Consider the following 23,943-nt stretch of genomic DNA (forward strand, 5'->3'; position numbering starts at 1 on the left):
AGTTCCAGGATGAAACTTTTGTTCTAGCATTAAGACAATTCTTGAGAAGACTGAACAGAGACAGCCTACGACAGATACATAATAAAGAGATACACTACTACTCTATGATTAAGGGCCTAGGTGACGGGACACAAAGTAGCAGCTTACAAAGCATCCAGTTGGAATAATTCCAGCCACAGCACACAAGCTTGTTCAAAGGATATCAAAAAAGAAAATAGTTTGTTTTGCCACATTAAATATGTTTTCCTTAAAGTCCTAAAAGATAGGACACAAGCTGGAGAAAGTTCTATTCATTGGTTATAGAAGATGGTTCTTCCCTTGGATTAATAAAAATCAGTTGAGGACAGATATTATGATCTGGCAAACTTTCTCACAGATTTAAAAGTGATTTTACTTTAAGCCATTTTAAGAAGTCATTTATGCACAGAACTCTTGGTCAACATACTAAAGGTATCTCCAAACAAGTATGCACTCTATGATTCTGTTTATCTAGGTAATTATTAGAGGACCCAAAACATAACTTCAATAAACTAGAATGTTTTAAGTCAGATCCATAAAAAGTAGTAGGGAATTTGTTCCAACTGTATGGTTGTATGTGAAACAATACTAGCTTTTCTCCTTGCTCTCCCTCATTGAAACATTCTGTCCAAACTAGCCCTTAGAACATAATATAGGATTTTTATTTCCTGCCTATTTCTTTCTAACTACTAAGACAATGATAAGCTCTGTCTTACACCCAGCCTTCTAACACATCTATCATTTATACTCTTAACTCACATCAGATGTAGAATCCAAAGTACCAGGATCCCTTCTAGGGCTCCAGAATTAACAAAGAAATTCACATTAATTCTGTGGTTTGTTTGTTTGGGAGTGGTGGCGGTGTTTGTTTTGTTAAACCATTGATTTTATTATCAACTGTTTAAAAAACATATTTATATACTGGCATTGCCACAGTTGGCTTGGCATTTCACATGATTCTTGTCTTGCTTTGCCAGCTCAACTCTTGTCTACCTTCTGCCTCCCATGCCAAGTTAAAAAAAAAAAAAAAGTGAAGAGAATTAGCACATGACCACAGAACAAACTCAAAATCAGTAGAAACAGTACCTACCTATGAATTTTACTTGATTCAAATTTAGATGTAGGTATTACCACTAATATCTACATTGATTTGTATAATCCAAATAAATGAACACTTACTTTTAAGCATCAAAAATAATGCTTTCAGATCATTCAAATCATCTTTCCTTTCTTCATCCCAACCACAGCAAGAACAGTAATTTGAGAAGCAGAATTAAGGCCTGCTGCTAGTCTATTAAGGCCACAGCCTAGAATGTTGAACAAAACTTTTTTTTTTTCTTTTTTTTTCCCTTTGTACTTCCCCATCTTCTGTCTCTTGCTGTATATTTGCATATCATGCTTCCGGTCCTGCAGATCTTTAGTGCTGGGTTTGTGGCAAGCCCAGCTCAGTGTGAGTCTGCCTGTTACTGTTAAGATCCAACTGTAACAATACATATACTACCTGGATTAATGTACAGGCAAGGACTGGTTATTAAAATTAAGGGCTATTATAAACATGGATTTTAGAAAGTAAAATTAAAACAACATTTGATCTTCAGATTATCAATGCATTTTCTTGTAAGGAAAAAGAACTGCAACATGTATTTTATTATTCTGCTGTACCACTGAATTTCAAACAGAACGTTACCTTATAGGGGGAGATATGAGTGTCTGAAGGAAAGGCCAACATTCCCATCACTTGTCGAACCTCATCCAGCTGGCTTCCCTCAGCCTGACTGAAATGCTTTCTTGCATGTCTGAAATACAGAATTTATACCTTTGTAAGTTAGATAGCCTTGTTTCTAAATCAAATAAATTTACATAATTATGTTAGATTTCAGAGAAAAACTTTGGATTCTGCTCTCAATACATGAACTCCAAAAGGTGATGCATTTAAAGGGCTTGAAAAAATACATCCTGCAAATGTGAATGCAAGAATGACTAAGAATTAACAATTTTACACTGTAATTTCTTAGGAACCAGAACTTCTTACTGTAGCATGAAGTCTCACCTCACCTACATCTAGAATAACAGATCCATGATCATTAGAAGAAATGTCTCTGCTTGCGGAAACTAAATGTATCAGACCCCTTTGGCATACACTCGCAAGTAAGACAAATGCAGTCTGATCATCAGTTATTCCAAACAATTAAACATCAAGAGTGTTCAAATACCTACCTTGTTTATACTGATATTTGAGAGAATGTTTACTTTTGAATAAATGTTTCAGGGTTTTTTTTTTTGTATAGGCTAGAAGGCAACATCACTTTCTGTGCAGGCTACAAGAAACTGCAGAGTAATGTAGTAGAAAACACCTTGTTAAGTGCAAGTGTTTTTGCCAGGGAAATAAAAAAAATTAAGTAGAACTTCAGTACAAGTTTTTGTACTTTAATGCATACTGATTATAAGAGATACACACAAGGCTGAAAACTTGGATATTTGAAAGAAGTGACAGAATTACCAGAAACATAAGTAAAAATAGAAACTTTAATATTTTTTAGGAAATTAATACTAAGAAACCAGAGAATTATTATCAGATTATAAGGAAATGCAACTACTTTAAAACCTTGTATGAAAGCCTCCACTACCTAGTCTTTCCAAGATCATAAATTTTCAAGTAAGAATTTAGGTGTGCAGGAAAACCCTCCAGTCTTTGAACTGGATGATTAGTTCTGCATTTCTGCTAAAAGCTCCTGTTTTCAGTGGTGCACAGATGTTGCATTGTAGACCAAGTACAGAATCAGCCCTATATTGAACTTCTGACATTGTGTAAGTGTAGAAAAGTCTTCCCTATGCCATATTTTCTCCACAGTTTGTATTATGGGGAAGGTAGCAAGTCATCTCTGAAGTACTCTGGTAAGTGTTTGCTCTTTTTAACTTTTAAAGAGTCTTGGTAAAATCTAGTTAAAGTTACAAACTACTTTCAGGAAGATACAGTATTTTCCAATTGCCTATTTAATGGGTTGAATTAAAAAAAACAAAACCAAAACACCAACAAAAAACCCTAGACAATTCCACTCCAACCCGCCCCCCCCCCCCCCCCAATTCTGTGTTCCACTAACTATACTTAGGTCATCAATACCACGAGAACAGTCTCTTTAGCAGTGTTTCAGTACTCCTACTTCCTCTCCCACCCAAACCAGGAAGCAATGGAAGTTATGTAGGACAGACTGTTACCACACAACTTCCTGTCTTGGGTGAGCAATTCAGGAATGTAAATATTGTTCCCCAGGTGATTACTGTTATGAGAGCAGAAGTACAAAACCCATGACCTGAGAGAAGACTAGGCAGCCTGGACATACTGGAAGAAAGCTAAAAAAAAGTACTAGCGCAGAGCCACAGATGAAGCAACAGCTATTTAAAAGAAAGCTTAGGCAAAGCAAAAAATTGAGACCTACTAGTTAAGCTAAATTACTGTCTGTGCACGCATAAAGGAGAAGAGAAAAAAAATCCTCTTAAAAGAACTGATCACTGTGCACTTTGTGTTCTGTGATGTTAAAACAGAAGTGGTACTTCAGTTTTGCCCCAGCCTCGTTAGTATTGTGGTCCTACTCCCCATCAGGCCTTGACAATTTGCTCTTACAGACAGCATTTCAACAATACACGCCCCTTGCTTAGAGGAAGACCCTGAGCTGCAACAGGCAAATACTGGCCACGTTTACTGTATGTGTTCAAGAAGAGCTAGAATTAACACTTCAGTTTGTGTATGTACGATATATAACTGCTGTGTGTGCACTAGCCATTCTGAGGAGAAGTGCTCAGCGATCCAACGCTTCCATCATTTGCAATTACTGAACGTGCTGGGATGTGGTGGCCATTCTGGGTTCAGCTAGAAGGAATTAGGTTTTCTAAAGTGACCTTCTGTTAGTCTTCATCTCCTGACTTTCCCTTCTGCCTGTGCCCCTTAAGAAAACAAGAAAGTTTTCCCACAAAGCCTGCCATGCTAATGTCTGAACTTCATCCTCTGAGTGTCAACACAGAGAAATTAAATTGAAGCAAGATCTCCTTTAAAAGAGAAGCAAATTAGTTAAGTCGTAGCACTCTAAAGTCTTTTTTAGATTGGGAAGCAAGAAACAGTACTATGTCAGTACTCAATGCGCAACATTTAAATGGCATCTTATTTGCCCTCATGCCATTATTCACCCTTTCCCTTTTCTTTCAGTTATTTCCATCTCTTTGTGCAAACGTTATGCTCTTGGAGGTATATATGAACCTCACAATGCTTATTTGCAACGTTTTTACCACCATTAGCACACACTAGTCAGTATAGCTACAACAGAGGGCTAAGTCTTTTTTTTTTTTTAATTTTTTTTTTTTAAATCATGACTAGTGGACCATCACTGAAACTATTAACTAAATTCTTGTGACAGATCAGAGTAATAGGTAGAAAATTTTGGTTTTTCAAATCCCAGAACAATTCTGTAAACTCTGTGGGGACAAAGTCCATCATCTTTTGTTTGCAATAGCTGTTCCTCTAGCCCACACAGGTACAGCAGATATATTGTACTTGACAAATCCATGAATGAAAAGATATGTATGAAGACTTGAAGATTTACATTTTGCTGTCCACTAAGGGTACATTAAGTTGTTAAAAAAAGTATAAGCTATACAGTGTGTATGCAGATATCTACATATGCCTGAATATAAGAATGAACATATTTATCAGGAAGTAGTAATTAACTGAATACAAACATAAGGTGTTATCAAGAAAGGACTTGTTCTTTCTGCTCAGTCTTTCTGACCAACGCCTGAATGCCTTTATCTCAGAGACCATGATGACTACTAGCAAAATTTATACTCAAAGTGCTCAAAAATTTTATTATTATTTTTCGATGCCTGTTCAACCCCATCCCCTCCCCACCCTGTAATAAAAATAAAGGAACAAACTGTGTTTATTCACCCTTATAGGAGAGAAGTTTACTAAAATGAATAGACTGTGACCACTTTCTCCTAACTGCCATCATCAGCTATTTTTATTTACTCCTTTTGTCCTTTATATCCCAAGAACAAGAAGTGCACAGAGTGTTTTGCTAAGCTTTTAGCTAAGAACTCTGTATCTCTAGCATCCCACAACAGCAAAGTAGCAGAATGCTCAGATTTCCCAGAATGAAATTAGTGAGAGCCCCAAAAGTGTGAAATTAGTGTCATCGGTCATTGTTACTGTAATGGTATGAGCTTCAAAAAAAAACCAAATCAACCTAAAGAGACTGTGGGAGTTAAAGGCCAATGATACTAGGCAAAAAACTTTGTGATGTACTTAAGAGATTTACTCTTTGTATTCAAGAAAGTTTTTGTACATTCTTGAAACTTACACTTTCAAAACTACTCTGCTAAGCTACCTTCAAGGAAGGTCCGTTTGTACTCATAGTCTAAAAAGCTACAGAAATCCAAACACTTAATAAGATGTATAATTTTAAAGCTCACATCAATTTTAACCTAAAAGCAATATGTCACTTTAGAGGTTCTCAGCAGGCAGTAAGCAAAGCTTTCAAACTTATTTAAACACCAGCTGCGTTTCAACAAAATGTCAGTTCTCCGAGTTCCACTCATACAGGAAACTACTTGGTAAACAGCCTCTTTCTCTGCTTTCTAATGGATGCCTGACCTATTTATTGCACCACGGACACAATACTGAAAGAATCCTGCTGCAGGCACTTAACAGAGGCAAGCTAATAAAAACACAAGTTGCAACGGTCTGCTAGAAGCAATGAGATTTATGCTACACCTTCCCAAAATATATTTCCTTATTCATTACATGTTTATTTTGAAGCAAAGTAGAATGAAATGGTGAAAATTAATATTTTTAAGCCACATTATTTAAGGACGGCATTGAGATGTTGAACTCCGAATATACAAAATTATCAAAAGTCACCAGTTAAAAAGGAGTGAATTAAGATATAGAAGGACTTCTGTAGCTCCTTTCCATTTTACAAGAAGTTATGAAGTTAAAACAGCATTGTTATGACTGGCAAGTTATAATTGCTGAGTATAAAATATATGTCAACCCTGAATTTCAATCAGTATATGGAATATACATGCTTCACCCCTAACAACATTCAGTGTGGATGCCTATTTGCAATGTAGATAGGAGCTGTAAGTTTTAAACCTCAGAGGCTATGAGAGTACACGTTATTCCATGCCAAGAGTGCTGGGTCCTTTTGAGGCTTGACAACTTGCAAATTTTACCAGTTCTGATGCGGAAAAAGGATCAGAGGAAAACAAATATCCAGTAACAACAATAAAATACAGAATGACCTTATCTACTTTGTCCCAGTTCTCAGCCTATCTCCTTCTTTCAGCTCTACGCCTGCCCTCTGTTTTCCAAGCTACATAAGGAAACTGCTGCTCAAATAAAATAGTTTTTAGAGCATGGACTACTCATTGTTAAGATGCATGACTGTACATTTGGCAAAGAAGCACACTTAGCAGACAATAAAGCTAAAGTCACAAAGGCACAGTATTCGTTGGATATAAAGAACACCATGGGCTTCTGAAAACAGATAATGTAGTTGAGTCTCTTTCATCCTTTACGTAAGTACCTGACAATTCCTTAGGATTTGAGAACTCTATCAAAGGATAAGTGCACATATCTAAATGCTAGCATGTAGGTTGGGGGTTTTTTTGTTTTTTTGTTTGGTTTTTTTTTTTTTAAATTATTAACATTAAAATTAGCTGGAGTTTATCAGATCGTACATTTGCATTGGCTGGGGCCAACACAACAATGATTTAGGTGCAAGTAGGGCAAAGTAGGAATGATACGAGTTAGCTCAAAGCAAGCAACACATTTGAATGAAGTTAGAAATAACAACTGCAAATAACTAAAACTTAAGGTAACTTTGGGGGTGGTGTTAGTATTACACTGGCCTCTCCACATACTTGTACTACCTTTTCTTTTACTCTTGTTTTTAACCAAGTCTTTCTCACCCATTCTACTCAAGAAAAGTTACATGGTTTTCCCTGCAGGAGAATTTCTACATCTAAAACTTGGGAATGCGCTAGAATGCTTTCAGTCTGTGCTTATGTTATGATATTTTGTGTGTTTTCTATAGCTCTGTGCTCCTCTGACCAAAAAGCAGCTTTGCCACAAACACAAGCCTCCTGCTGATTTTAATTTCTGGAGCAGCTAGTATGGTTTTAAAGGCAGTATGACTTGCAACTTCTTTAACATAAAACTTGTCAGAAATGTTAAGTGGCAACAGTGTTATCACCAGAATGTATCAGCAAAGCTTCAAGTCTGGCCATAAATGTTGTCATCTCTCCCTAAGGTTTAAATATTCTTAGAGAACAGAGCCTGCTGTGAGCTGCTCTCTCCCTCGTCCATGTGTAAGCTTCAGTAGCTCTGCCACCTGTATCATACTTTGTGGTGCTGGCAAGATCACTGCTTATCAGAATTATCAACACAGAATTATCAACCAACATTTTATAGTCCCAGTATTGAAATTCCACTCATTTCAGCCGAACTGGTTTCCTGTGTTATCCTGGAACCTTAAATATGCGTTATCCAACACCTTAAATCAAATCAGGACCACTAACTAAAAAATGTAAATTGCTTCATGTGCTGATATTATAAGTAGTGCCAGAAAGACTGTCTTGTGGTTGAAGTCAGGCAGTGATTAGGTTTGACTGTATTTCTGTTACTGATTCACACCACCTTGGACAGTGTTGCTTTCTTCTCAAAGTAGTCCCCACTGAACTAGTTCAAAACAGATGAAAATGGATATTGAGTTGGTTTCTTCATCTGGGGCCAGGGGAAGGGAGTGGGGGTAACACCACATAGCTCATTCTCACATACATGGCAATACAAAACTCCTAATTATGCATTCAATAGAAAAGGTGAACCTGGCCTAAAGCATAACTTGTAAAACAAAAAGCTTAATGAAGATAGTAAAGCAGAAGAGAATTCAGTAAAAATTGACACGTTAAGCTTTAGATAGGTGTTTCATTAACCTTTTAGTACTTTTTGTGATTAAAACTCCAATAAATTCCTATGAGAAGCTAGCTGTACCTCTTGAAAATTAGTTAAGCGTAAATATGTTCGTTACATTATATGCCACCAGAAAATACAACTGTTTTATAAAACAGATTAATTTAATTTTCTAAACCTTGATTTTGAGGAGTAAGAAGATGCAGAATTTCAGTGACAACATTAAGTTTTTAAAAAGGTGCAGCTGTGGAATGATGCCTTGCCTTTAAAAAAAAAATTAAACCCCAGCTTAAATCCGAAGACTGATCACAACACTAGCAAGATCCTTTACAACAGTGAGGCATCTGGGTGTTGCAATAATAGTCACATGTTTCTAATGGAGCATAATACCAGCTTATTAAGAAAATTGTTTGGTAAGCATCCTAATTTCATACCTCACAGCATCCAGTCTCTTGTTCTGTCGAATGAGTTCAATGAACTCCTGAATCCTTAGGCTGAACTCCAGACAGCTCTGAGATTAAAGACAAGACAAGGTCTTAGTTGGTGCCAAAACTGCACTGCACAGTATGCTAAGTACCATGTATGCACAACAAAAAAAGAGTGTTAATAACATGCAACCTTGTTTGCTTGCTTTTAGGCATTCATGCAAAAAAAAGTTGAAATGCTGACTTTATGGACAAGACATCAACACAGAATTCCCTAAAAGCAAACAAAACCCTCCTCTTCTTGCCTCCTTCAAAACTTCATTATTTAGCAGGGATGAACTTTTTCCTAATGACTGAAAGCATTGTTACCTGAGATGCAAGTGAGAGTAACAGCTGGTTTCTTTGTGCTTTCTTACAATTTAAAGTAGTAAATTTAACAGAAGTTTTGTGCTATGTGATAATTTAGACAAGAGAGGTCTACCCAGAAGACTGCAAGGAAGAAACAAGTCTTTGAACACTATTTTGAAAGTCTTTTCAGTATTAACAAAAAACAGCACAGAGTTTAAGTTGCTGCAATCCCCTCCCTCCCTCCCTTTCTTCAAACTTCTATCCCACTCTTCTTGTCAAACATCTAAAAGCCATGCTGGAAACAACTCTCAAACAAGAAAACCAAGTGGCATTTACCTGTTTTTGGAAAAAGGTAAAATTTGAAGCCTAATGAAGTTGACAGTGTCCCTTTAAATCAAATTCCATCACCAGTTCACAAAATCTATAAAAAAACTTTGAATATGTGGAATTAAAAAGAAAAAGATTCTCCCCCCATAAAAGAACAAGTCACTATGCTTCTTTACAGGGACACAGTCAACTGTTTTATTACCTTAACAATTACCTTATGAATAAAAACCTGAAGCCCTCTGAATCTTGAAAAGAACTGTATTCCTTGAGTTACTCTGTTCCATTTGGAAAATGTTTTTTTTTTTTTTTCTTCCTCACGCTTCTAATGAATAGCTGCCTTTTGTTTATTGTCCATCAGCACAGTAATATCAAAATTCCTCAGTGACTTCAGTAGGAATTTGAGCAACTCCAAATTTGTATCAGTTAACTGCCTGGGGTGACTAATGCATACATTGCAACAATTGCTTATTTTAAGATTTGAAATAAGCCATTTCAACATAAAAATGATGCATTCTGTCATATGTTAAAATATACTCATTTAAGGAATAGCAAATAAATTATTTTCCAACTATGCATTTTTCTGTACTCAAGCCCATGTTTAGCAGAGAATAAAAATTTCTCCTCTACTTTATTTGAAAATTTCAAATAGGACTATTTTGCACAAACCCCTCAGATTTTTAGCTAAGTTCGTTTCTACTAAAAAATTGATCAAGCTTTTTAATTGTTAACGATACTAAATCCTAGGGCTTAATATTTCATGAAAATCTTTCAACAGCAAAAAACCCACATCCCAAAACAATCTTCAGAGTTTCTGTTTTGTTTTTATGATTCTCCAAGTAAGCTGCAAGCCAATGGCTGTATGGGTTCTGTGGACAAGTGTAATTAGAAGAAAAGAGTCCTAGAGAATCAGATGATGCATACATTTCAACTTTGTGTATCTCCACACAATTCCACAGTAGCTATTCACAAGAGTTTAGATAGCTCATATCTGCAAAGACCATAGGGCTATGTGCTTTCCCGGGGCCAACATCCAGTTTAATTTTTAGGTTAGGCTTGCATTAAATTAAGGTGGTGGCTGGGATTTTAGAACATTAACACTGATGAGGAGCTAAGCAACCAGAAACAGAAGAAATGTTTATTTGTGTTTCAAAAAGAAGCATAGTGATTTCTCTTCTTCCAACTCTGATCTCTCACAGCCTTAGCTTTGTTTTTTGTGTTTTAGGGTTTTTTTGTGTGTTGGGTTTTTTTGTTAAAGAAATAAAGAGAAAAAAAAAAAAAAGAGTAGGGCTTGCAGAAATAGATTTTGTTGTTGTTGTTTTCCAAAAAGAGGGATGGGGAAGATTTTTCCTTATTTATTGCTTGTTGAAGATTGGTGATGAAAGAGTAAGACGTTCAGATTTTATTTCTTATATTACTTAGCATATTAAGATTACGCAGGGGGGATTTTTTAGCAGTATAATTATGCAACAGTGTTTACATACCAATTCTGGTTTTCCTTTAATGGTTTCCATAACAAGATCATCATTTTCTTTAGAGTAATCACTGGCCGATTTACTTTTGCGTCCCATCTTCGGTTCATTCTCATTTTGGCGCCCCTGAGTGACAGAGAACGTCACTCTTTGCTTATCATTAAGTGCACTCAAACATTTTTGGTTAAAGAAAGCGCTTAGTTTAAAAAATAAGACACAAACATCTTTGAGGGAGGCAGGGATTTTGGTTAATATCAGTTAAAAACAGATTTCTGCAAGCCCTATAAAAGATTACAGCGTGTTTTGAAATGCAAAATTTAAGAGACAAGGAAATTTAAACCAAGTGCATAGGAACAAGTATACAGCATGTTCAGGTCATGGTATTCAATAGCTAGAAAAAGACTTACTGTGTTTATTACTTGATTAGACTCAGCTTTTATTAAAAAAAAATTTCAACAGTAGCTTCTCACAGAAAGTTAGTTCTTTGCTCAAGTTTTATTATATACAACAATTAAAAAATACTAAGGCAAAAATCTGTATGTAATTTCTCTCAGTGTTAAGTCTGAGGACATAGGTTTACCAATTAATCTCACTCTTAAGATATCTTCATATATAAACTGAGTTATATTCTCAGCAGGATGCAAAGAGTTATAAATGTAAGTTCACATGCATGAAAACACTACATACTTCTACATTTAGATGTCTGTAAATCACACTAAAACCAACTGAATATTATTATTTTATTTGAGTGTAATTTGTTGAGACAACATTTGCATCTATAAGATGACCTATCACTCAGTTCCAGGTTTGGCATTTGTGTCAGCTAGTTTAGCTCCAACTACCTATGCCTTCTTAAAAGAAGAGTTTTGTACTTACTGTCCTTACTTTTATACAAGGCCTCATTCAAGACCTGTAATTTAAACCAAATTGACCACATCAAATATCCAAGTAGTTTAGAAACCCAAAAATTAAGGAAAACGTGACCACGTTACATTTTCATACCTTCATTTTTCTGAGCCTGGATTTGTTATCATGACACCAAGCCAAACAAGTCATAGTCTCTTGTCTTTCCAATGACTCTTCCACTTCTTTAGCAGTCAAAAACATCTCAATATTTACCAAGTCCTTCAAAAACAAACAGGAAAACAGGTCTTGTTAAATTTTACTGATATTTTACACAGCAATGCATTCTTCAACAGAGCTGGACTAGAGATTAAAAAAAAGGCTCTAGAACAGAGACCTTTGGTTTTTAGGACAGCACTTAACAAAAAAGACATTACAGTATATTTTAAAGACTGCATTTCCATGCACTGAGATATTCTGATAGTGAGATAGTGACAATATTTTTCTGAGTCTACTTATACAACAGAACTAGGAAAAAAGAAAAAGAGTAAAGATTAAACCTAGGAGCTTTGCCCAGGAAGTGACAAGATCCCATGATCACTTCAGTGCAGTTCACACTTCTAGGAGTATTTAGTTTCCTTACAGCTTGACCTACTATATCAATTGGACCATGAGAATGCCATAACATTTGCTAAAAGTAAGGCAGAAGAGAATCTAAATCTACTTCACCTAGCCATCTGTAACTATTGAGTTTTAAGCAAAGTCCTACAATGGTCCAAGGTCTCCAATACATTTTCTCTCACTTGCTTAAAGTTGTAAGATCCAGACCTTCGATTGCTTACAATACTTCTTTCTACAACATCCGACACTGAGGTGATAAAACAAATATCTATAATACTATAATTATAATACTATATTAAAAACAGTTAGGCAACAGGAGGGTTGCAAGATTCCTCAAGTACTTATTACAAACAGATGTTTTCGAAGAAAAAGGAGCAATCTACTATCAAATTTGCCTGGGGCAAACCTGTAATACGCCTATGCTACTTTGTAATTACCAGCAACTTCACACATTCATACCAACCAAGGCAAACACGACTGAATACAATTTAAGATCTAGTAGGGTATCAAATAATTTCTTTTTTTCCATGTATTTCTGCTGAAAAAAAAGGCTTGGGTAGATGTTCCCAAATGATATAAAGTGGATCCATTTTGAACTGGCAGCACCAGAAGTTATTTCAGAGCTGCATAAATACATTATGCTGTGACAGTTCATACCTTGTTGAAGAAAATACACTGTGGGAAACCATAATTCACTACACAAACAGAAATCCAGTACTAACTTATTTGATTAATATGCACTCTAATTTTGAACAAGTTCATTTTTATGTAGACTTCACAGCAAAATGCTGAAAATTATGCAACTGAAATGCTGAATATCACAAATATTACAGTAGCTCTAGTGAACAAAACCACTCTGAGAAATAGATGGCATTTTCAGCTGTTAGAACAGCTGAATATACTTAGTCTTAGAATTTATACCTCCCCAAGACAAAGATAAAAAATAGAAGTAGCATCAGGCATATCACATTCACATCTTGCATTGCATTAGCCAATTTTTCCTTATAAATACAAGAAGTCTAATACTATTGGAAAAATGGACCAGATCATGTTAGGTTTGTCAGAATGCTTATTTACAAAAATGCAAACAGGCCACATGTATTTCTAAAGTGCAGCACAAGTTGCAGCTTTTACTAAAGCTTTCTCTCATGACTGGAACACAAGCTTAAAACCAAAATATTAAGGATAGTTGACATGCAACTGCATTTTATAGATTGTATAAACACAGCAACAAAACCATTATACCATCAAAAGAATAAAGGGCCTCATGCAGCTCTAGTGGTATCAAATCCAGGTAAATCAGACTGAGGTCAGAGCTAAAGCAGTTACAAGTTTATAGAACCAAATTAAGATTGGACTTTGACTCCTGCCATCCCCTTAAGGATAAAAAAATGTATTTTATCAACATGTTGGCAAATGGACTGAAAGAATTTCAACCTATTCCACAAATGGAATTTATTTACTTATTTTTTAAGTTTTCCTACAAGAACATGAGAGTAATCTTCCTTTTTGGTAGTCCAAAGTTTTTCTGATGATATTCTCAAGTGGAAAGAACAACTGCATTATTGCCCTGTGTGTGATAACATGACCACAAAAAACCTCTTGCCCATGTAACTCATTTGTATAAGTTATTTGACAAGTAATGCAACCACATTCATTATCTTGCTTGCATATTTTTCCTCATTGCTGCTGAATGGAAAGACCATTCAATTTGAGTTAAAAATAATAACATCTCCATATATCTCCTTAAGCTTATTTGAGCTATGCGCCCTCTTAATGAACAGCATTTGCTTTTACACCAGATTAAAACAAAAGCATTTTCTTCTACATTAAAAAAGGACTAGATATGCTAGGCAGACAACAAATCACTGGTTTCAACTCATTTGTTAGCTTTTTATAGTTTAAGCCTCATCACACAAAAAAAAAAATTTCTAAAGCAGCATAAGGGCAGCATTTGTTTAAAGTCAATGAGCTGGTGAGAGAATCCCAACCATATGCATTTCTCAATCAGGTGTTAGTATAGCAACCCTCAACTATGAGCAAGAAGATGGTAGTAGCTGCAGAGGCAGACAAAACTCTTAAATAAAAAGAGAATTCCTACGTTCCTTTTGCAAATTTAAAATAAAAAAGGTTCTATTTGGTACAGAAATGCTAATTAGATTTGCGGTTGCCAAAAGAAGTCAAAGCTTGGCAGCCATCTCTATTAAATAGACAGTATGTATCCAGAAAACAGAGAACATTTTTAATTAAAAGAGTTTCTTTCAGAACTAACAATCACATTTAAATTGCACCAATAAATAGGATTTTCTTCTCTGCTGACTAGATAGAAAGTAAGGGAACAATATAAAAAAAGCATTAAGAAATCCATCTGTAGGGAAAGAAATAGCTTTTGCATTTGATAAAAAGTAGTTAGAAGTCATAATCATGCAGATTGATAGAAGAAAAATACTAAGACACAGTTAGGCAATAAACCTTTAAAAAACCCACACATGCTCATGTCACCCAAGTTTTCTTAATCTGATCATGCTTTCCTGTCTTCCTTTTTTGGTGGTGCCTACTCTTGATGGCTCTCCATGGTATATTTCATTAGCCAGGACTAAGGAAATAGAAGAAAGGAGTATCAGAGGATTATTTGGCTTTATCAAAACCAGCACAGCTCTTCTACACAGGCCAGTACTGGGGAAGTACTTGTCTGCCACATTGTGTATGGATGGGAACCGGTTAACCGTGTTGGCAGTTGTGAGAAGTATCTCATGTCCATCAGAAAAATCCTCCTAAGACCCCAATCCTGAATAGTCTTCTGAAGGCTTTCTGCAATTCAGAGTTGCATAGGCTGTAGACAATACAGAAACATTGTCTTTCTCAGTTCCCAAACCAGCACTGAGATTTAGCATGCTATTACAAAAGAAGTATCTTATATAATTTGTTTACACATAAAATTGAGTGAAAGTAAATATGCAGTTTTAGAGAAATATTGCCACCAGTTTTGCAGGTAGAGAAAAAGCTGAAGCAAGAAATCTGTTGCCACACCCCCCCGCAACTGACACAGCATTTAGCATCACAGCAAACGATTTCTGACTTGTATATAAATTAAAAAGCAATTCTAAAGTCTTTAATTACCATCTTTTGCAACACCGTAAGGTCTTCCTTCATTTCACAATTTCAGTCTTCACATTGTAAAAGTGATTGCAATACTTTAGTTCCAGTGCTGTAGAAGTATAGGAGAACCCTGCACACAGATTATTTCAGTATTGTTATCAAACCATAACTCTTCGCACAGACTTTCCAGCCTCCTGTGCATCACCATGATAATTTTGCCTAAATTACCTTGCCTTAACTTGCTTACAAATGCAGAATACCTGACATTGGGTAAGAAGACTGATTAACATCAAACTTTCATTTAGTTAGGCTTCTACAGTTGTACTGAAAAATAGTTTCAAATGGCTCAAGGAGAAGAATTCTGTCCGTAAGTATTACTGACAACTATCCAAACACTAGAGAGGGGGAACACAGCATAAGCATTCTTCTTCCTTCCAGTACAAGCAAGAAAGTACCACCTAGATTCTATCATTTCTGCTTAAAAAACTATTGGACTAAAGTGAACTAACCTTCCTTTCTATTCAGCAGTCACTAACCAGGTATCAGAAGGGTAGCTATTAAAGCACTGGATGAACTTTATCATAAAAAGACTATTTTGTTCCATTACAACAGTGCAAACTTTAGAGAAAAACATGTATTATTAGAGAAAACTGCACATGAAGGCTGAAGACACTTAAGTGAAATCAGAAAGACTTACTTAAACAAAGAATACATCTATCCATCACTCTGTGCTCTGCCTGATTTACATATAAATAGCTTTTAAAATATCACCACGTCTTTTTAAGCTGCAAGTGCCTCCAGGGAGGGAGGCTACCAACCCTATGATTCTGCACAGAACTACAATTATTAAGATATAAAATACTATGGAGAACAAGGATTCCTTTATGATGATTATTGCTACATATGTACTCCTGGCCAACATAAAAGCTATATCCCTGTATGGTATTTCCATTTTCTGAGATGGGTTCTTATTAAGAACATCCCAAGCATGTATATGCACATCCCCTCCTTTGAACAGCTTTTGGACTCTCTGGTCAGTGTGAGCAGGAGTTGACAGGGGCCAAATTCTCTGGGGACCTCTCTCCTTGCCAGGTTGCTCTCCTTAGCAGTGTCTCGTTTTCAGGAGACTCCAGCACCTGCCCTCGCTGGAGGGAAAGGTTGCAGCAAACACGTACTGTTGTCAGATACCAAGGAGTCAACACTGGAAAGATCTGTTGAAGTTTTTCTCCACAGAGGGGCCATTCAGAATATACCTTACATCAGCTATAGGACAAACCTGCAGGAAGACACACTCCATGAGTTCTAGAAGTCATGGAATAACTGCTTTGTAATGAAAAATGATCACTACTTTAAACAGTAATTTCAGACACCAAAACTAAGAAGAAAACAAAAATGGGTCCAGAATTTCATAAATTCACATGGTTGTGCTACAGAAAGGAAAAATGATTCACAAAAATACAGTGAAGGTTATATGAAGAATAATAGCTGTGAAATAATGAGAAAGTGCATATAAAGGTAGTAGGGTAATTTGGTTTTAACTAGTGGATTATTTTAGCTTCGCATGAATTTGAAATTAAAACACACCTATGTCTATTACAAAGTTGTGAACCAAGTGAGAAATTGGCAGCCATATATCAAAGTGTGGACTACCTTTAATTTAAAGCCAAAGTTTAAGGTCATGCACAATTAAGAGAATTCAGTAGTGAATTGGGAAAAAAGCAGTAGTGGTTCCACATATTTACAGGATCTAAGCAAATAGAAAAAAAAGCAGAGTCTTGCTAAAAATTGTGAACGCCTATCAAACTTGTTTGCCTTTCTTCTTTGGTAGGACTTGTGCAACTACTGATAATAGGCTCAAGTATTTGCACAGAATTCCAAAAGACCTCAAGCAAACTTTATTCACTTCACTACAAACTAACTGATTCTCAGTAGCCAAATAAAGATATCAAAGTTCAACAACAGTAACTCCACCCAAGAGTTCTGTTTTAGTCACATAGTAGAAGTGACCTCTTCAAACATGGCAATTTAAGAGTGCCCCTAGGATGCGTTTAGAAAGCCCTGACTTTATTTAGAAAACAGCACATACACAGAGCCTTCATCCAACTTTTTTTTTTTTAAAGTGAAACATCTTTACATTGTAACTATACCTCAAGCAAACTAAATTTTTTTGCTTGTTACAATCATTCATTAGTTTCACAGTCATAACTAAAATAGCAATATGCAGATTAGTATGAGAGGTAGAGTTTCTGTTTCACAGCAGGTAAAAATTTGAACTTCACTACAAATGGTTTTTGAAGACTCAGTAATGATTTTGTCTCTTTAATATGTAAGACAGTGTTTTGATTTGTCCATTCTCAAATATAAAACCTAAACTCCTCAATATACAGTTTCAGATCTAGACCAGTGACTCTAAATTCACCAGTGAAACTGCTCATACATTTCAGCACCAGACACAACAAAATAGCAATTTGCATCTGATCCTACATAAAAAAATGGCTTAAAAAGAACAAAAGCATCATTTCTCTAGCAGCAATATAGATTTAGCTCAAAACTTATGTAGTATTCATGTGAGGGTTTTAATTTATGTAACATATTTTAAAATTTGGAGCAGTCAAGTCAAGTCATTCCTCTCCATTGGTCTCCACACTGCACACGAGTTGAAGTACTTCTATTTTATGACATCTCCAGCCACAAGTATGGAAAGCTGTCAGAAGGAATGTATGATAAAATCCCTTATAATTCACATGAACATTTATGTATTAAAATAAAACCCAGAATATTTCACATACAAACTGTGAATCTTTAACAAGGCTCAAAACAAAATAGAAACGAGTACTAAAACATGCAGTACTTGGTATTTTCAAATCCCCTGTGAGCTATCCTCAAAACAAGGTAATTCATCAAAACAGAAAAGTTAGGCTTTAGAAAAGGTAAAAAAAAAACCCCAACAACTTGATCCAGGTGGAAAAAGATAGCATTTTGTAGAAAAGAAAGCTTCCTTTGTGGAAAAAAACAACAGTCATAAAATAGGCTATTTGTTGTATAAAATAGGTGATTCATAATATCATAAGATGCTGTTTCTGTATTTTTTTGAACATGCAAATTGTTTATTTTTAATTGCTTACTAGCATCAATACGAAATTGAAAATAGGCCAGTATGCCTCAAGCTATCAGTGGCTTGTTACCAAGAGTATGTACCAATGACAGTTTTAATAAGATTGACTATCTATCTGTACATATTACATGCATAAGAGCACTACATTCATATTAAAAAAGGCTTTGCTGATGCACTTTAGCATTCAGTAGTATGGTAAGCATTCATTTAAACTACTTGTACATGAAATACAATAAACACTTAGACCACTAAAACAACAACATCAAAAAAGCTGTGTTAAGCTTTCAATGACTACTCACATACTGAACTACATACCCTCAACTTACAACATAACCTTCAATATAATTTAGTTCTATAGAAGTGAAATAGAAATGCAATAATGAACAGTTACAAACAAAAAGGTCAAATTAGTCTTGTATATTAATTTGTTAAAATTTCCTCTGTGATGAATACACAGCAAATCCAGGGATCAGCTAGATACCATGACTACCATTACACAACTTGGGAAGAAGGTGGACACAAGGAGCTACAAGATAGACAAAAGGACCATCTGGGGAAGAAGAAAGAGGTTAGCATACTTCCACAGTGAGGAAACAGCAAAAAAGACATCAGTTGGCAGGAGCAGGAAGACTGGAACACACCACAGTAACACTGCCTACTTGAAAATATGTGCAGAAAGAAAAAATGAGGTGCAGGTGAAAAGTGGGACAGTGCAATAGGTTTTGATGACAGTAACATGAACTGAGACCACCACCCAATTCCTCTGCTCCTATACAAGGGGAGGAATAAAAGGCTGCTGGTTACAATTCCTTCAAAGTCAATGCAGAGTATGTATAAACTGCATTGAGATCAAAGGGAAACAAATTATTAAGAAAACAATGGCATAGGTGATGACAATAGAGCAACATCGCAGTTACTGAAGATCAGTTGAAGTGAGGCACAAATTAACATTAAGAGGCCTCCTTACTCTCTGCTCATAAAATAATGTTGTCTGAAGTTCATTAAATTACTATTAAGTGTTATAATGCTACACACATTAACAGGATTACAGAGAAAATAAACAGAGTAATTGACGGAATGTCCTACTCAAAAGCCAGCTGCAGAGCTAGTTGTTAGAAAAAAGCAAAGGCAGACAGCCAAACCACAGATTCATCAACAGAAGAGCCAGAAAAGTTTTTGTCTACAAAGTAAACACAGTATCCCATGGTGTACAGTCGAGCTTTCATATGATAGCATCTTCCATGTCCTCCATATAGCACAGACCTTTTAATTGTACATGGTTACTTTTGAAAGACCCCAGTAACTTACATTGACTGATTATCTGTCAGAAGATTATTGTCTTTATCTAACATTAGGAGATGCTGGTACTTGGTTTTGGTAGTTGGTTCTAGTGATTAAATCATGTTCTAACCTTGTGTCCTGATCTCAGACTTGAATTTTTCTGACTTCTGATTCTGTGCACTGTTTCCTCCCCAAGCCTCTCTATACTAGATTATAAAGTTCCTCAGGATGTAATTTTTGCTCTCACACCTAGGAAAAGCACCCACCCCCTTACATTTTCCAGTCATCTTCCTCCAAATTTTCTAACAGGTTTCCTAAGGTGTGGTCACCAAAACTACACATATTCTGGTACTGACTGCTCCAGAGCCAAATAAAGAGAAATGTTTAATCCACCTACTTATGCTCATGCATATAAGCCACTTCGGTAGAGCCTCACAGTTGCAGCTAGCACTTAGGCTGGTTATTAGCAAGCTGTTTTCCCAATGCATCCTTTACTCCTGCCTCAGCAATTTTTGTAGCTCAGCAAATGGCTGCACCTTATCCAGCAGTACATTATACCATGCTAAACCCAGTAATAAATGACTACGCTAGAGTAATGCGACAAAGCCTCTAGAGCTTAAGATGCATCACTGGGCAGGGAAAAAAAAAAAAAAAAGCCTCTGGTCTTAGCTCTACCTTGGCCATTTTCTGTTGTAGCCTCTTCTAGTGGAGGAAAGAGAACTAATCCATTGCCAGTTAAGCAGGAGCTCTGCAGCTTTTGTCCAAGCAGGATCAGTCTGTATGAGCAAGCTACACACATTCACAAAAAGCAAACTCCTCTCATCTAGTACAGTAATAAGAGAAAGTGTTAAATATAAAGTAACATTTACACTTTGAAGGAATGTCTGGCAGGAAGAATGTACAATAAGAAAAAATCTCAGAGGCATAACTGAAACCAAACTTCTTCTATATCTAGGCAATCTACAGGTGATAACACCGTTCTCCCTTTAGATAAAATTTCAATTCAAGACTCTTTCTTGAATCACTAGCCTTCCCAACTAAGCATTTTGTAATAAATCAGCTCTTATGATACACTATAGGTAACCCACTCTGTCTAAAAGGACTGAAAAAATAGACATTCAACATCACAGCACACTTCATGTTGTTGGCTTTTGAGGTGTCAAATGATTTGTAATGAGAAAGTTTGTTATTCTGCATCGATCTTGACTATTTCACATTTACATAATTCTAATTCCCAAAGATGCTTCAGAGAAACTGCAGATGTAAGGCTGTTCAGGAATTACAGCACTTAGAAATTCAGATGAACACACCCAGACATTCATTATATCAATCTACTGAAGGTTGCCATGCCTACGCTAAGAACAGCCAAAACACATTTAAAGGAGTTTGAGTTGCTCCTCTATAGCCTAGTGCTGTAAGGTAACTGAAAACAGCACAAGTTAACATCCCGGCACCTTTAAATAAGAGCTCCAGTTTAGGAGCTCCTTCACATGTAGCTTTCTCATACATCTCTAGTGTGGGAACAGCAGCTCATGAGAGGGACACATATAGCTCCAGACAAAAGACACTTTTGCCATTCAGCCCAAATTTAAAAAGTCAGCTTGTCTATCTTCTGCATGACAGTGAAGCAAAGAATACACTCAAGCATTATGCTGAATATTATTTACCTACTTAAAAACTGAAGTGTTATGAATATAAACTTGTTTTCATGAATTAATTTAATACATATTTTTATGTTTGCCTACAAGCCATTCTTGGACTACGTGTCTTAACAGGGAAGACTTCTAAGGGTATGCTGGTATGATTGTTAAGAGAAGGACTTATTTAGCTTTTAACTTTAAGATCATATGGCTTCCTTCACCCAAACTTAAGTTTTTCTAAATATTCGTATGACTTTCTTACTGACGCAAACACATATTACTGACATCCATCCTGCTCAAATATTCAAAAGTTACTGATCCAATGCTCTTGAATTGTATTATTTAACTTGTTATGACTACTTTAGATTTCAGTCTAGATTTAAGTTTCACCTTTTTTTTTTTTTTTTAAAAGTTTCTAGCTTTTTCAGCTTCACTCTAGACTTAAGTTTTCACTTCTACTTCACCTAACCATGGAATTTAAATCTGAATAGCCATTTCAGGCTTTTGGGGAGAAGACTGCTATCAAAGCTGTATCAAACAAAGCACGTGCTTATTTCCTCCATGCATATATACTACTATCAGTGTGCTACGGTGATAGTCTATTCATTCACAGAGTGGAATGCAGCTCTAGCAGTGTTAAAAGACTCAGTGGAGCACAGATCAGTCTCCAAAACACAGAAGCCGTATCGTACTTGCACATCTGCCTGCAGCTGTGGGCATTCACTGACCACAGAATGCCTTTATCCTGCACATCCCTCAGAGGAAGAACATGAACTACACCGGCATAAGAAACTTACAGTCCAGTGGGACAGGCAAAGACAATCAGCTTTTCTTAAATGTGGAACTTCCCTTAAAAATCCAAGCAGCTATGGGTTCAATACCACCTGCTCTCCTCTGTCAACAATCAGGAGATGAGCTTCAGAGAGACCTAAGCAAACCTAAGCCTATCACATTTTGATTAGAATAGTCCTCTTGGTGGGCATTTTTCATTCACTTCTTGAGTTAAGACTTAATACTGTTCCTGTTTGTGGTGCTCAAATGTGCAGGTGATTTGCCATCTCCCACTTTTGGGGAGAGTCATCAAGTAGGAACAGTTATTCAGGGAAAGGATGACTTTAAAAGTGGTAGCTTCAGTAAGATTTTTGCCCTGTAACAGACAAAGAAATCATTCAGCAGTACTCTACTGAGGTCTCAGCTGAAGGATCCATTTCACAGTGTTGAGGAATACTTTTATAAAGCACGGAAAGAACTTTTAAATTTGGGGTTGAAAAAAGGAACAATGATGTAGATTAGTACAAAGAAGAGATCAAGTACTTGGTTAAAAGCCATGCAGCTTGACTTGAAGAATTCAAGTTTCTCTTATTCCAAAGGACATCAAATAAGATTTCATGACTTTCCATAACAAAATTAAGATGATGGAACACACCTGAATTTGTTGCAGGTATCTCTCCAAATACTCAGGCTAATTCATTCAAAATGGCTTCCAAATTATGAGAACTGAAGCTGTGTTTATGCAGTAGAAAAGAGGAAGAACTAGACCAAATTGGAGAGGGGAAGAATGGAGGATAATCAGCTTTTCAAGTGACTACTATTCCTTTTATTTATACTAATAAAAATTTATTTAAAAAAAAATACATTTACTATACCAGTTTGAAAGATAATGAAATGTTTTCAGAATGGCTTTGCAATATCTGCCCTGTTTTGATATTCTCCAGGGAATAACCATTACCACATATTTAGAAGTTCTGCTCAAGAAGGAAACCCTTGACAAAAACCAAAGGTCTGAACTCCCACTTCAAGAAAACTGTTATCTTTATAGGACTATTGTCAATTGGTTTAATACTGGTTGAAGTGTCAAGAAGCCCTTCTAATACAGGCCAATGTTTAGAACAGTCACATGTCTAGACAAAACTTTTGAAGTCAATGGAATACTCAATTCCCCCCCCCCCCCCCCCAATTCTCAAAAGCAAAAAGCACACTTGGTATTAATGCAAATGGCTAGTTAAGTGTCTCTGAAGGATGATGCACCTACTGAATTACTGATCTAGGAACATTAATTTGCAAAACTTCGATTGGCATGCATAATCCGTGATGCAAGGTCAAGTTAACCAGTTTTAAGCTACTAAAGAGTTATTTCAACTCAAGCATTCTCTTATACCTGCAACCTTACAGTGCCACTGCCCACCCCCCTTGGGGGTGTAGCAGTTCTTGTATCCCTCAGTGGTTTATAGATGTCTAAATCATTTGCTCCCTACCCTAACACACAGGCACTTGGTTTAAATTTATGCTGTTCTTCACAGAAAAAACATTGCCACTTGTACAACTTTTGTACAGTATAACCATTAAGGCAAGGACATATATTCTTTTAATAAACTAAGCAAAGACAGAAAAAGGATTTACAGCATACGATAAGAAAGACTGGCAGCTTCAGAATCTGCGTTTATTTTCCATCATCTAGGCAAAAATCACTACGGCTATTACATAATTAAGCAAAGAACATAAGGACATTATACATATTTTTTTTTCTTCCTAGCCTATTAAAAAAGGGGCTAAAAAAAGCATGAAATTTAAAAAACAACAACCCCTAGGAACTACATACCTAACCTAATTATAAAACTTACCTACAAACAACAACCAACTTCCTACTAGAACATCCCATTTCCAAAACTAGATTTACCTATCAATTGGTGGCACAGAAATGAGATAGCATTTAATGTAGCAGAACACAGAATTGCAAAGTTTAAGTTGACAACCCTACCAGCTAGCTGAATATATGAATCTGCAGATGAAAATA

General features: G+C 36.0%; 1 protein-coding gene across 6 annotated transcripts in view; it reads right to left on the reverse strand.

The window, feature by feature from the left end:
* Positions 1-23,943, reverse strand: part of MAEA (macrophage erythroblast attacher, E3 ubiquitin ligase) — a 54,334-nt gene that overhangs the window by 5,151 nt on the left and 25,240 nt on the right. For 5 of the 6 annotated variants that reach the window (XM_069795734.1, XM_069795726.1, XM_069795749.1 and 2 more), the window contains 4 exons: positions 11,553-11,675; positions 10,563-10,676; positions 8,416-8,492; positions 1,706-1,814 (listed from right to left, as the gene is read on the reverse strand). In XM_069795734.1, coding sequence (XP_069651835.1) covers positions 1,706-1,814; positions 8,416-8,492; positions 10,563-10,676; positions 11,553-11,675 — 423 coding nt within the window. The remainder of the gene's footprint in view (positions 1-1,705; positions 1,815-8,415; positions 8,493-10,562; positions 10,677-11,552; positions 11,676-23,943) is intronic. The other variant, XM_069795739.1, reaches the window with a different exon arrangement.

This window comes from Haliaeetus albicilla, chromosome 1 (genome assembly GCF_947461875.1).
Source record: "Haliaeetus albicilla chromosome 1, bHalAlb1.1, whole genome shotgun sequence".
Classification (NCBI taxonomy): Eukaryota; Metazoa; Chordata; class Aves; order Accipitriformes; family Accipitridae; genus Haliaeetus; species Haliaeetus albicilla.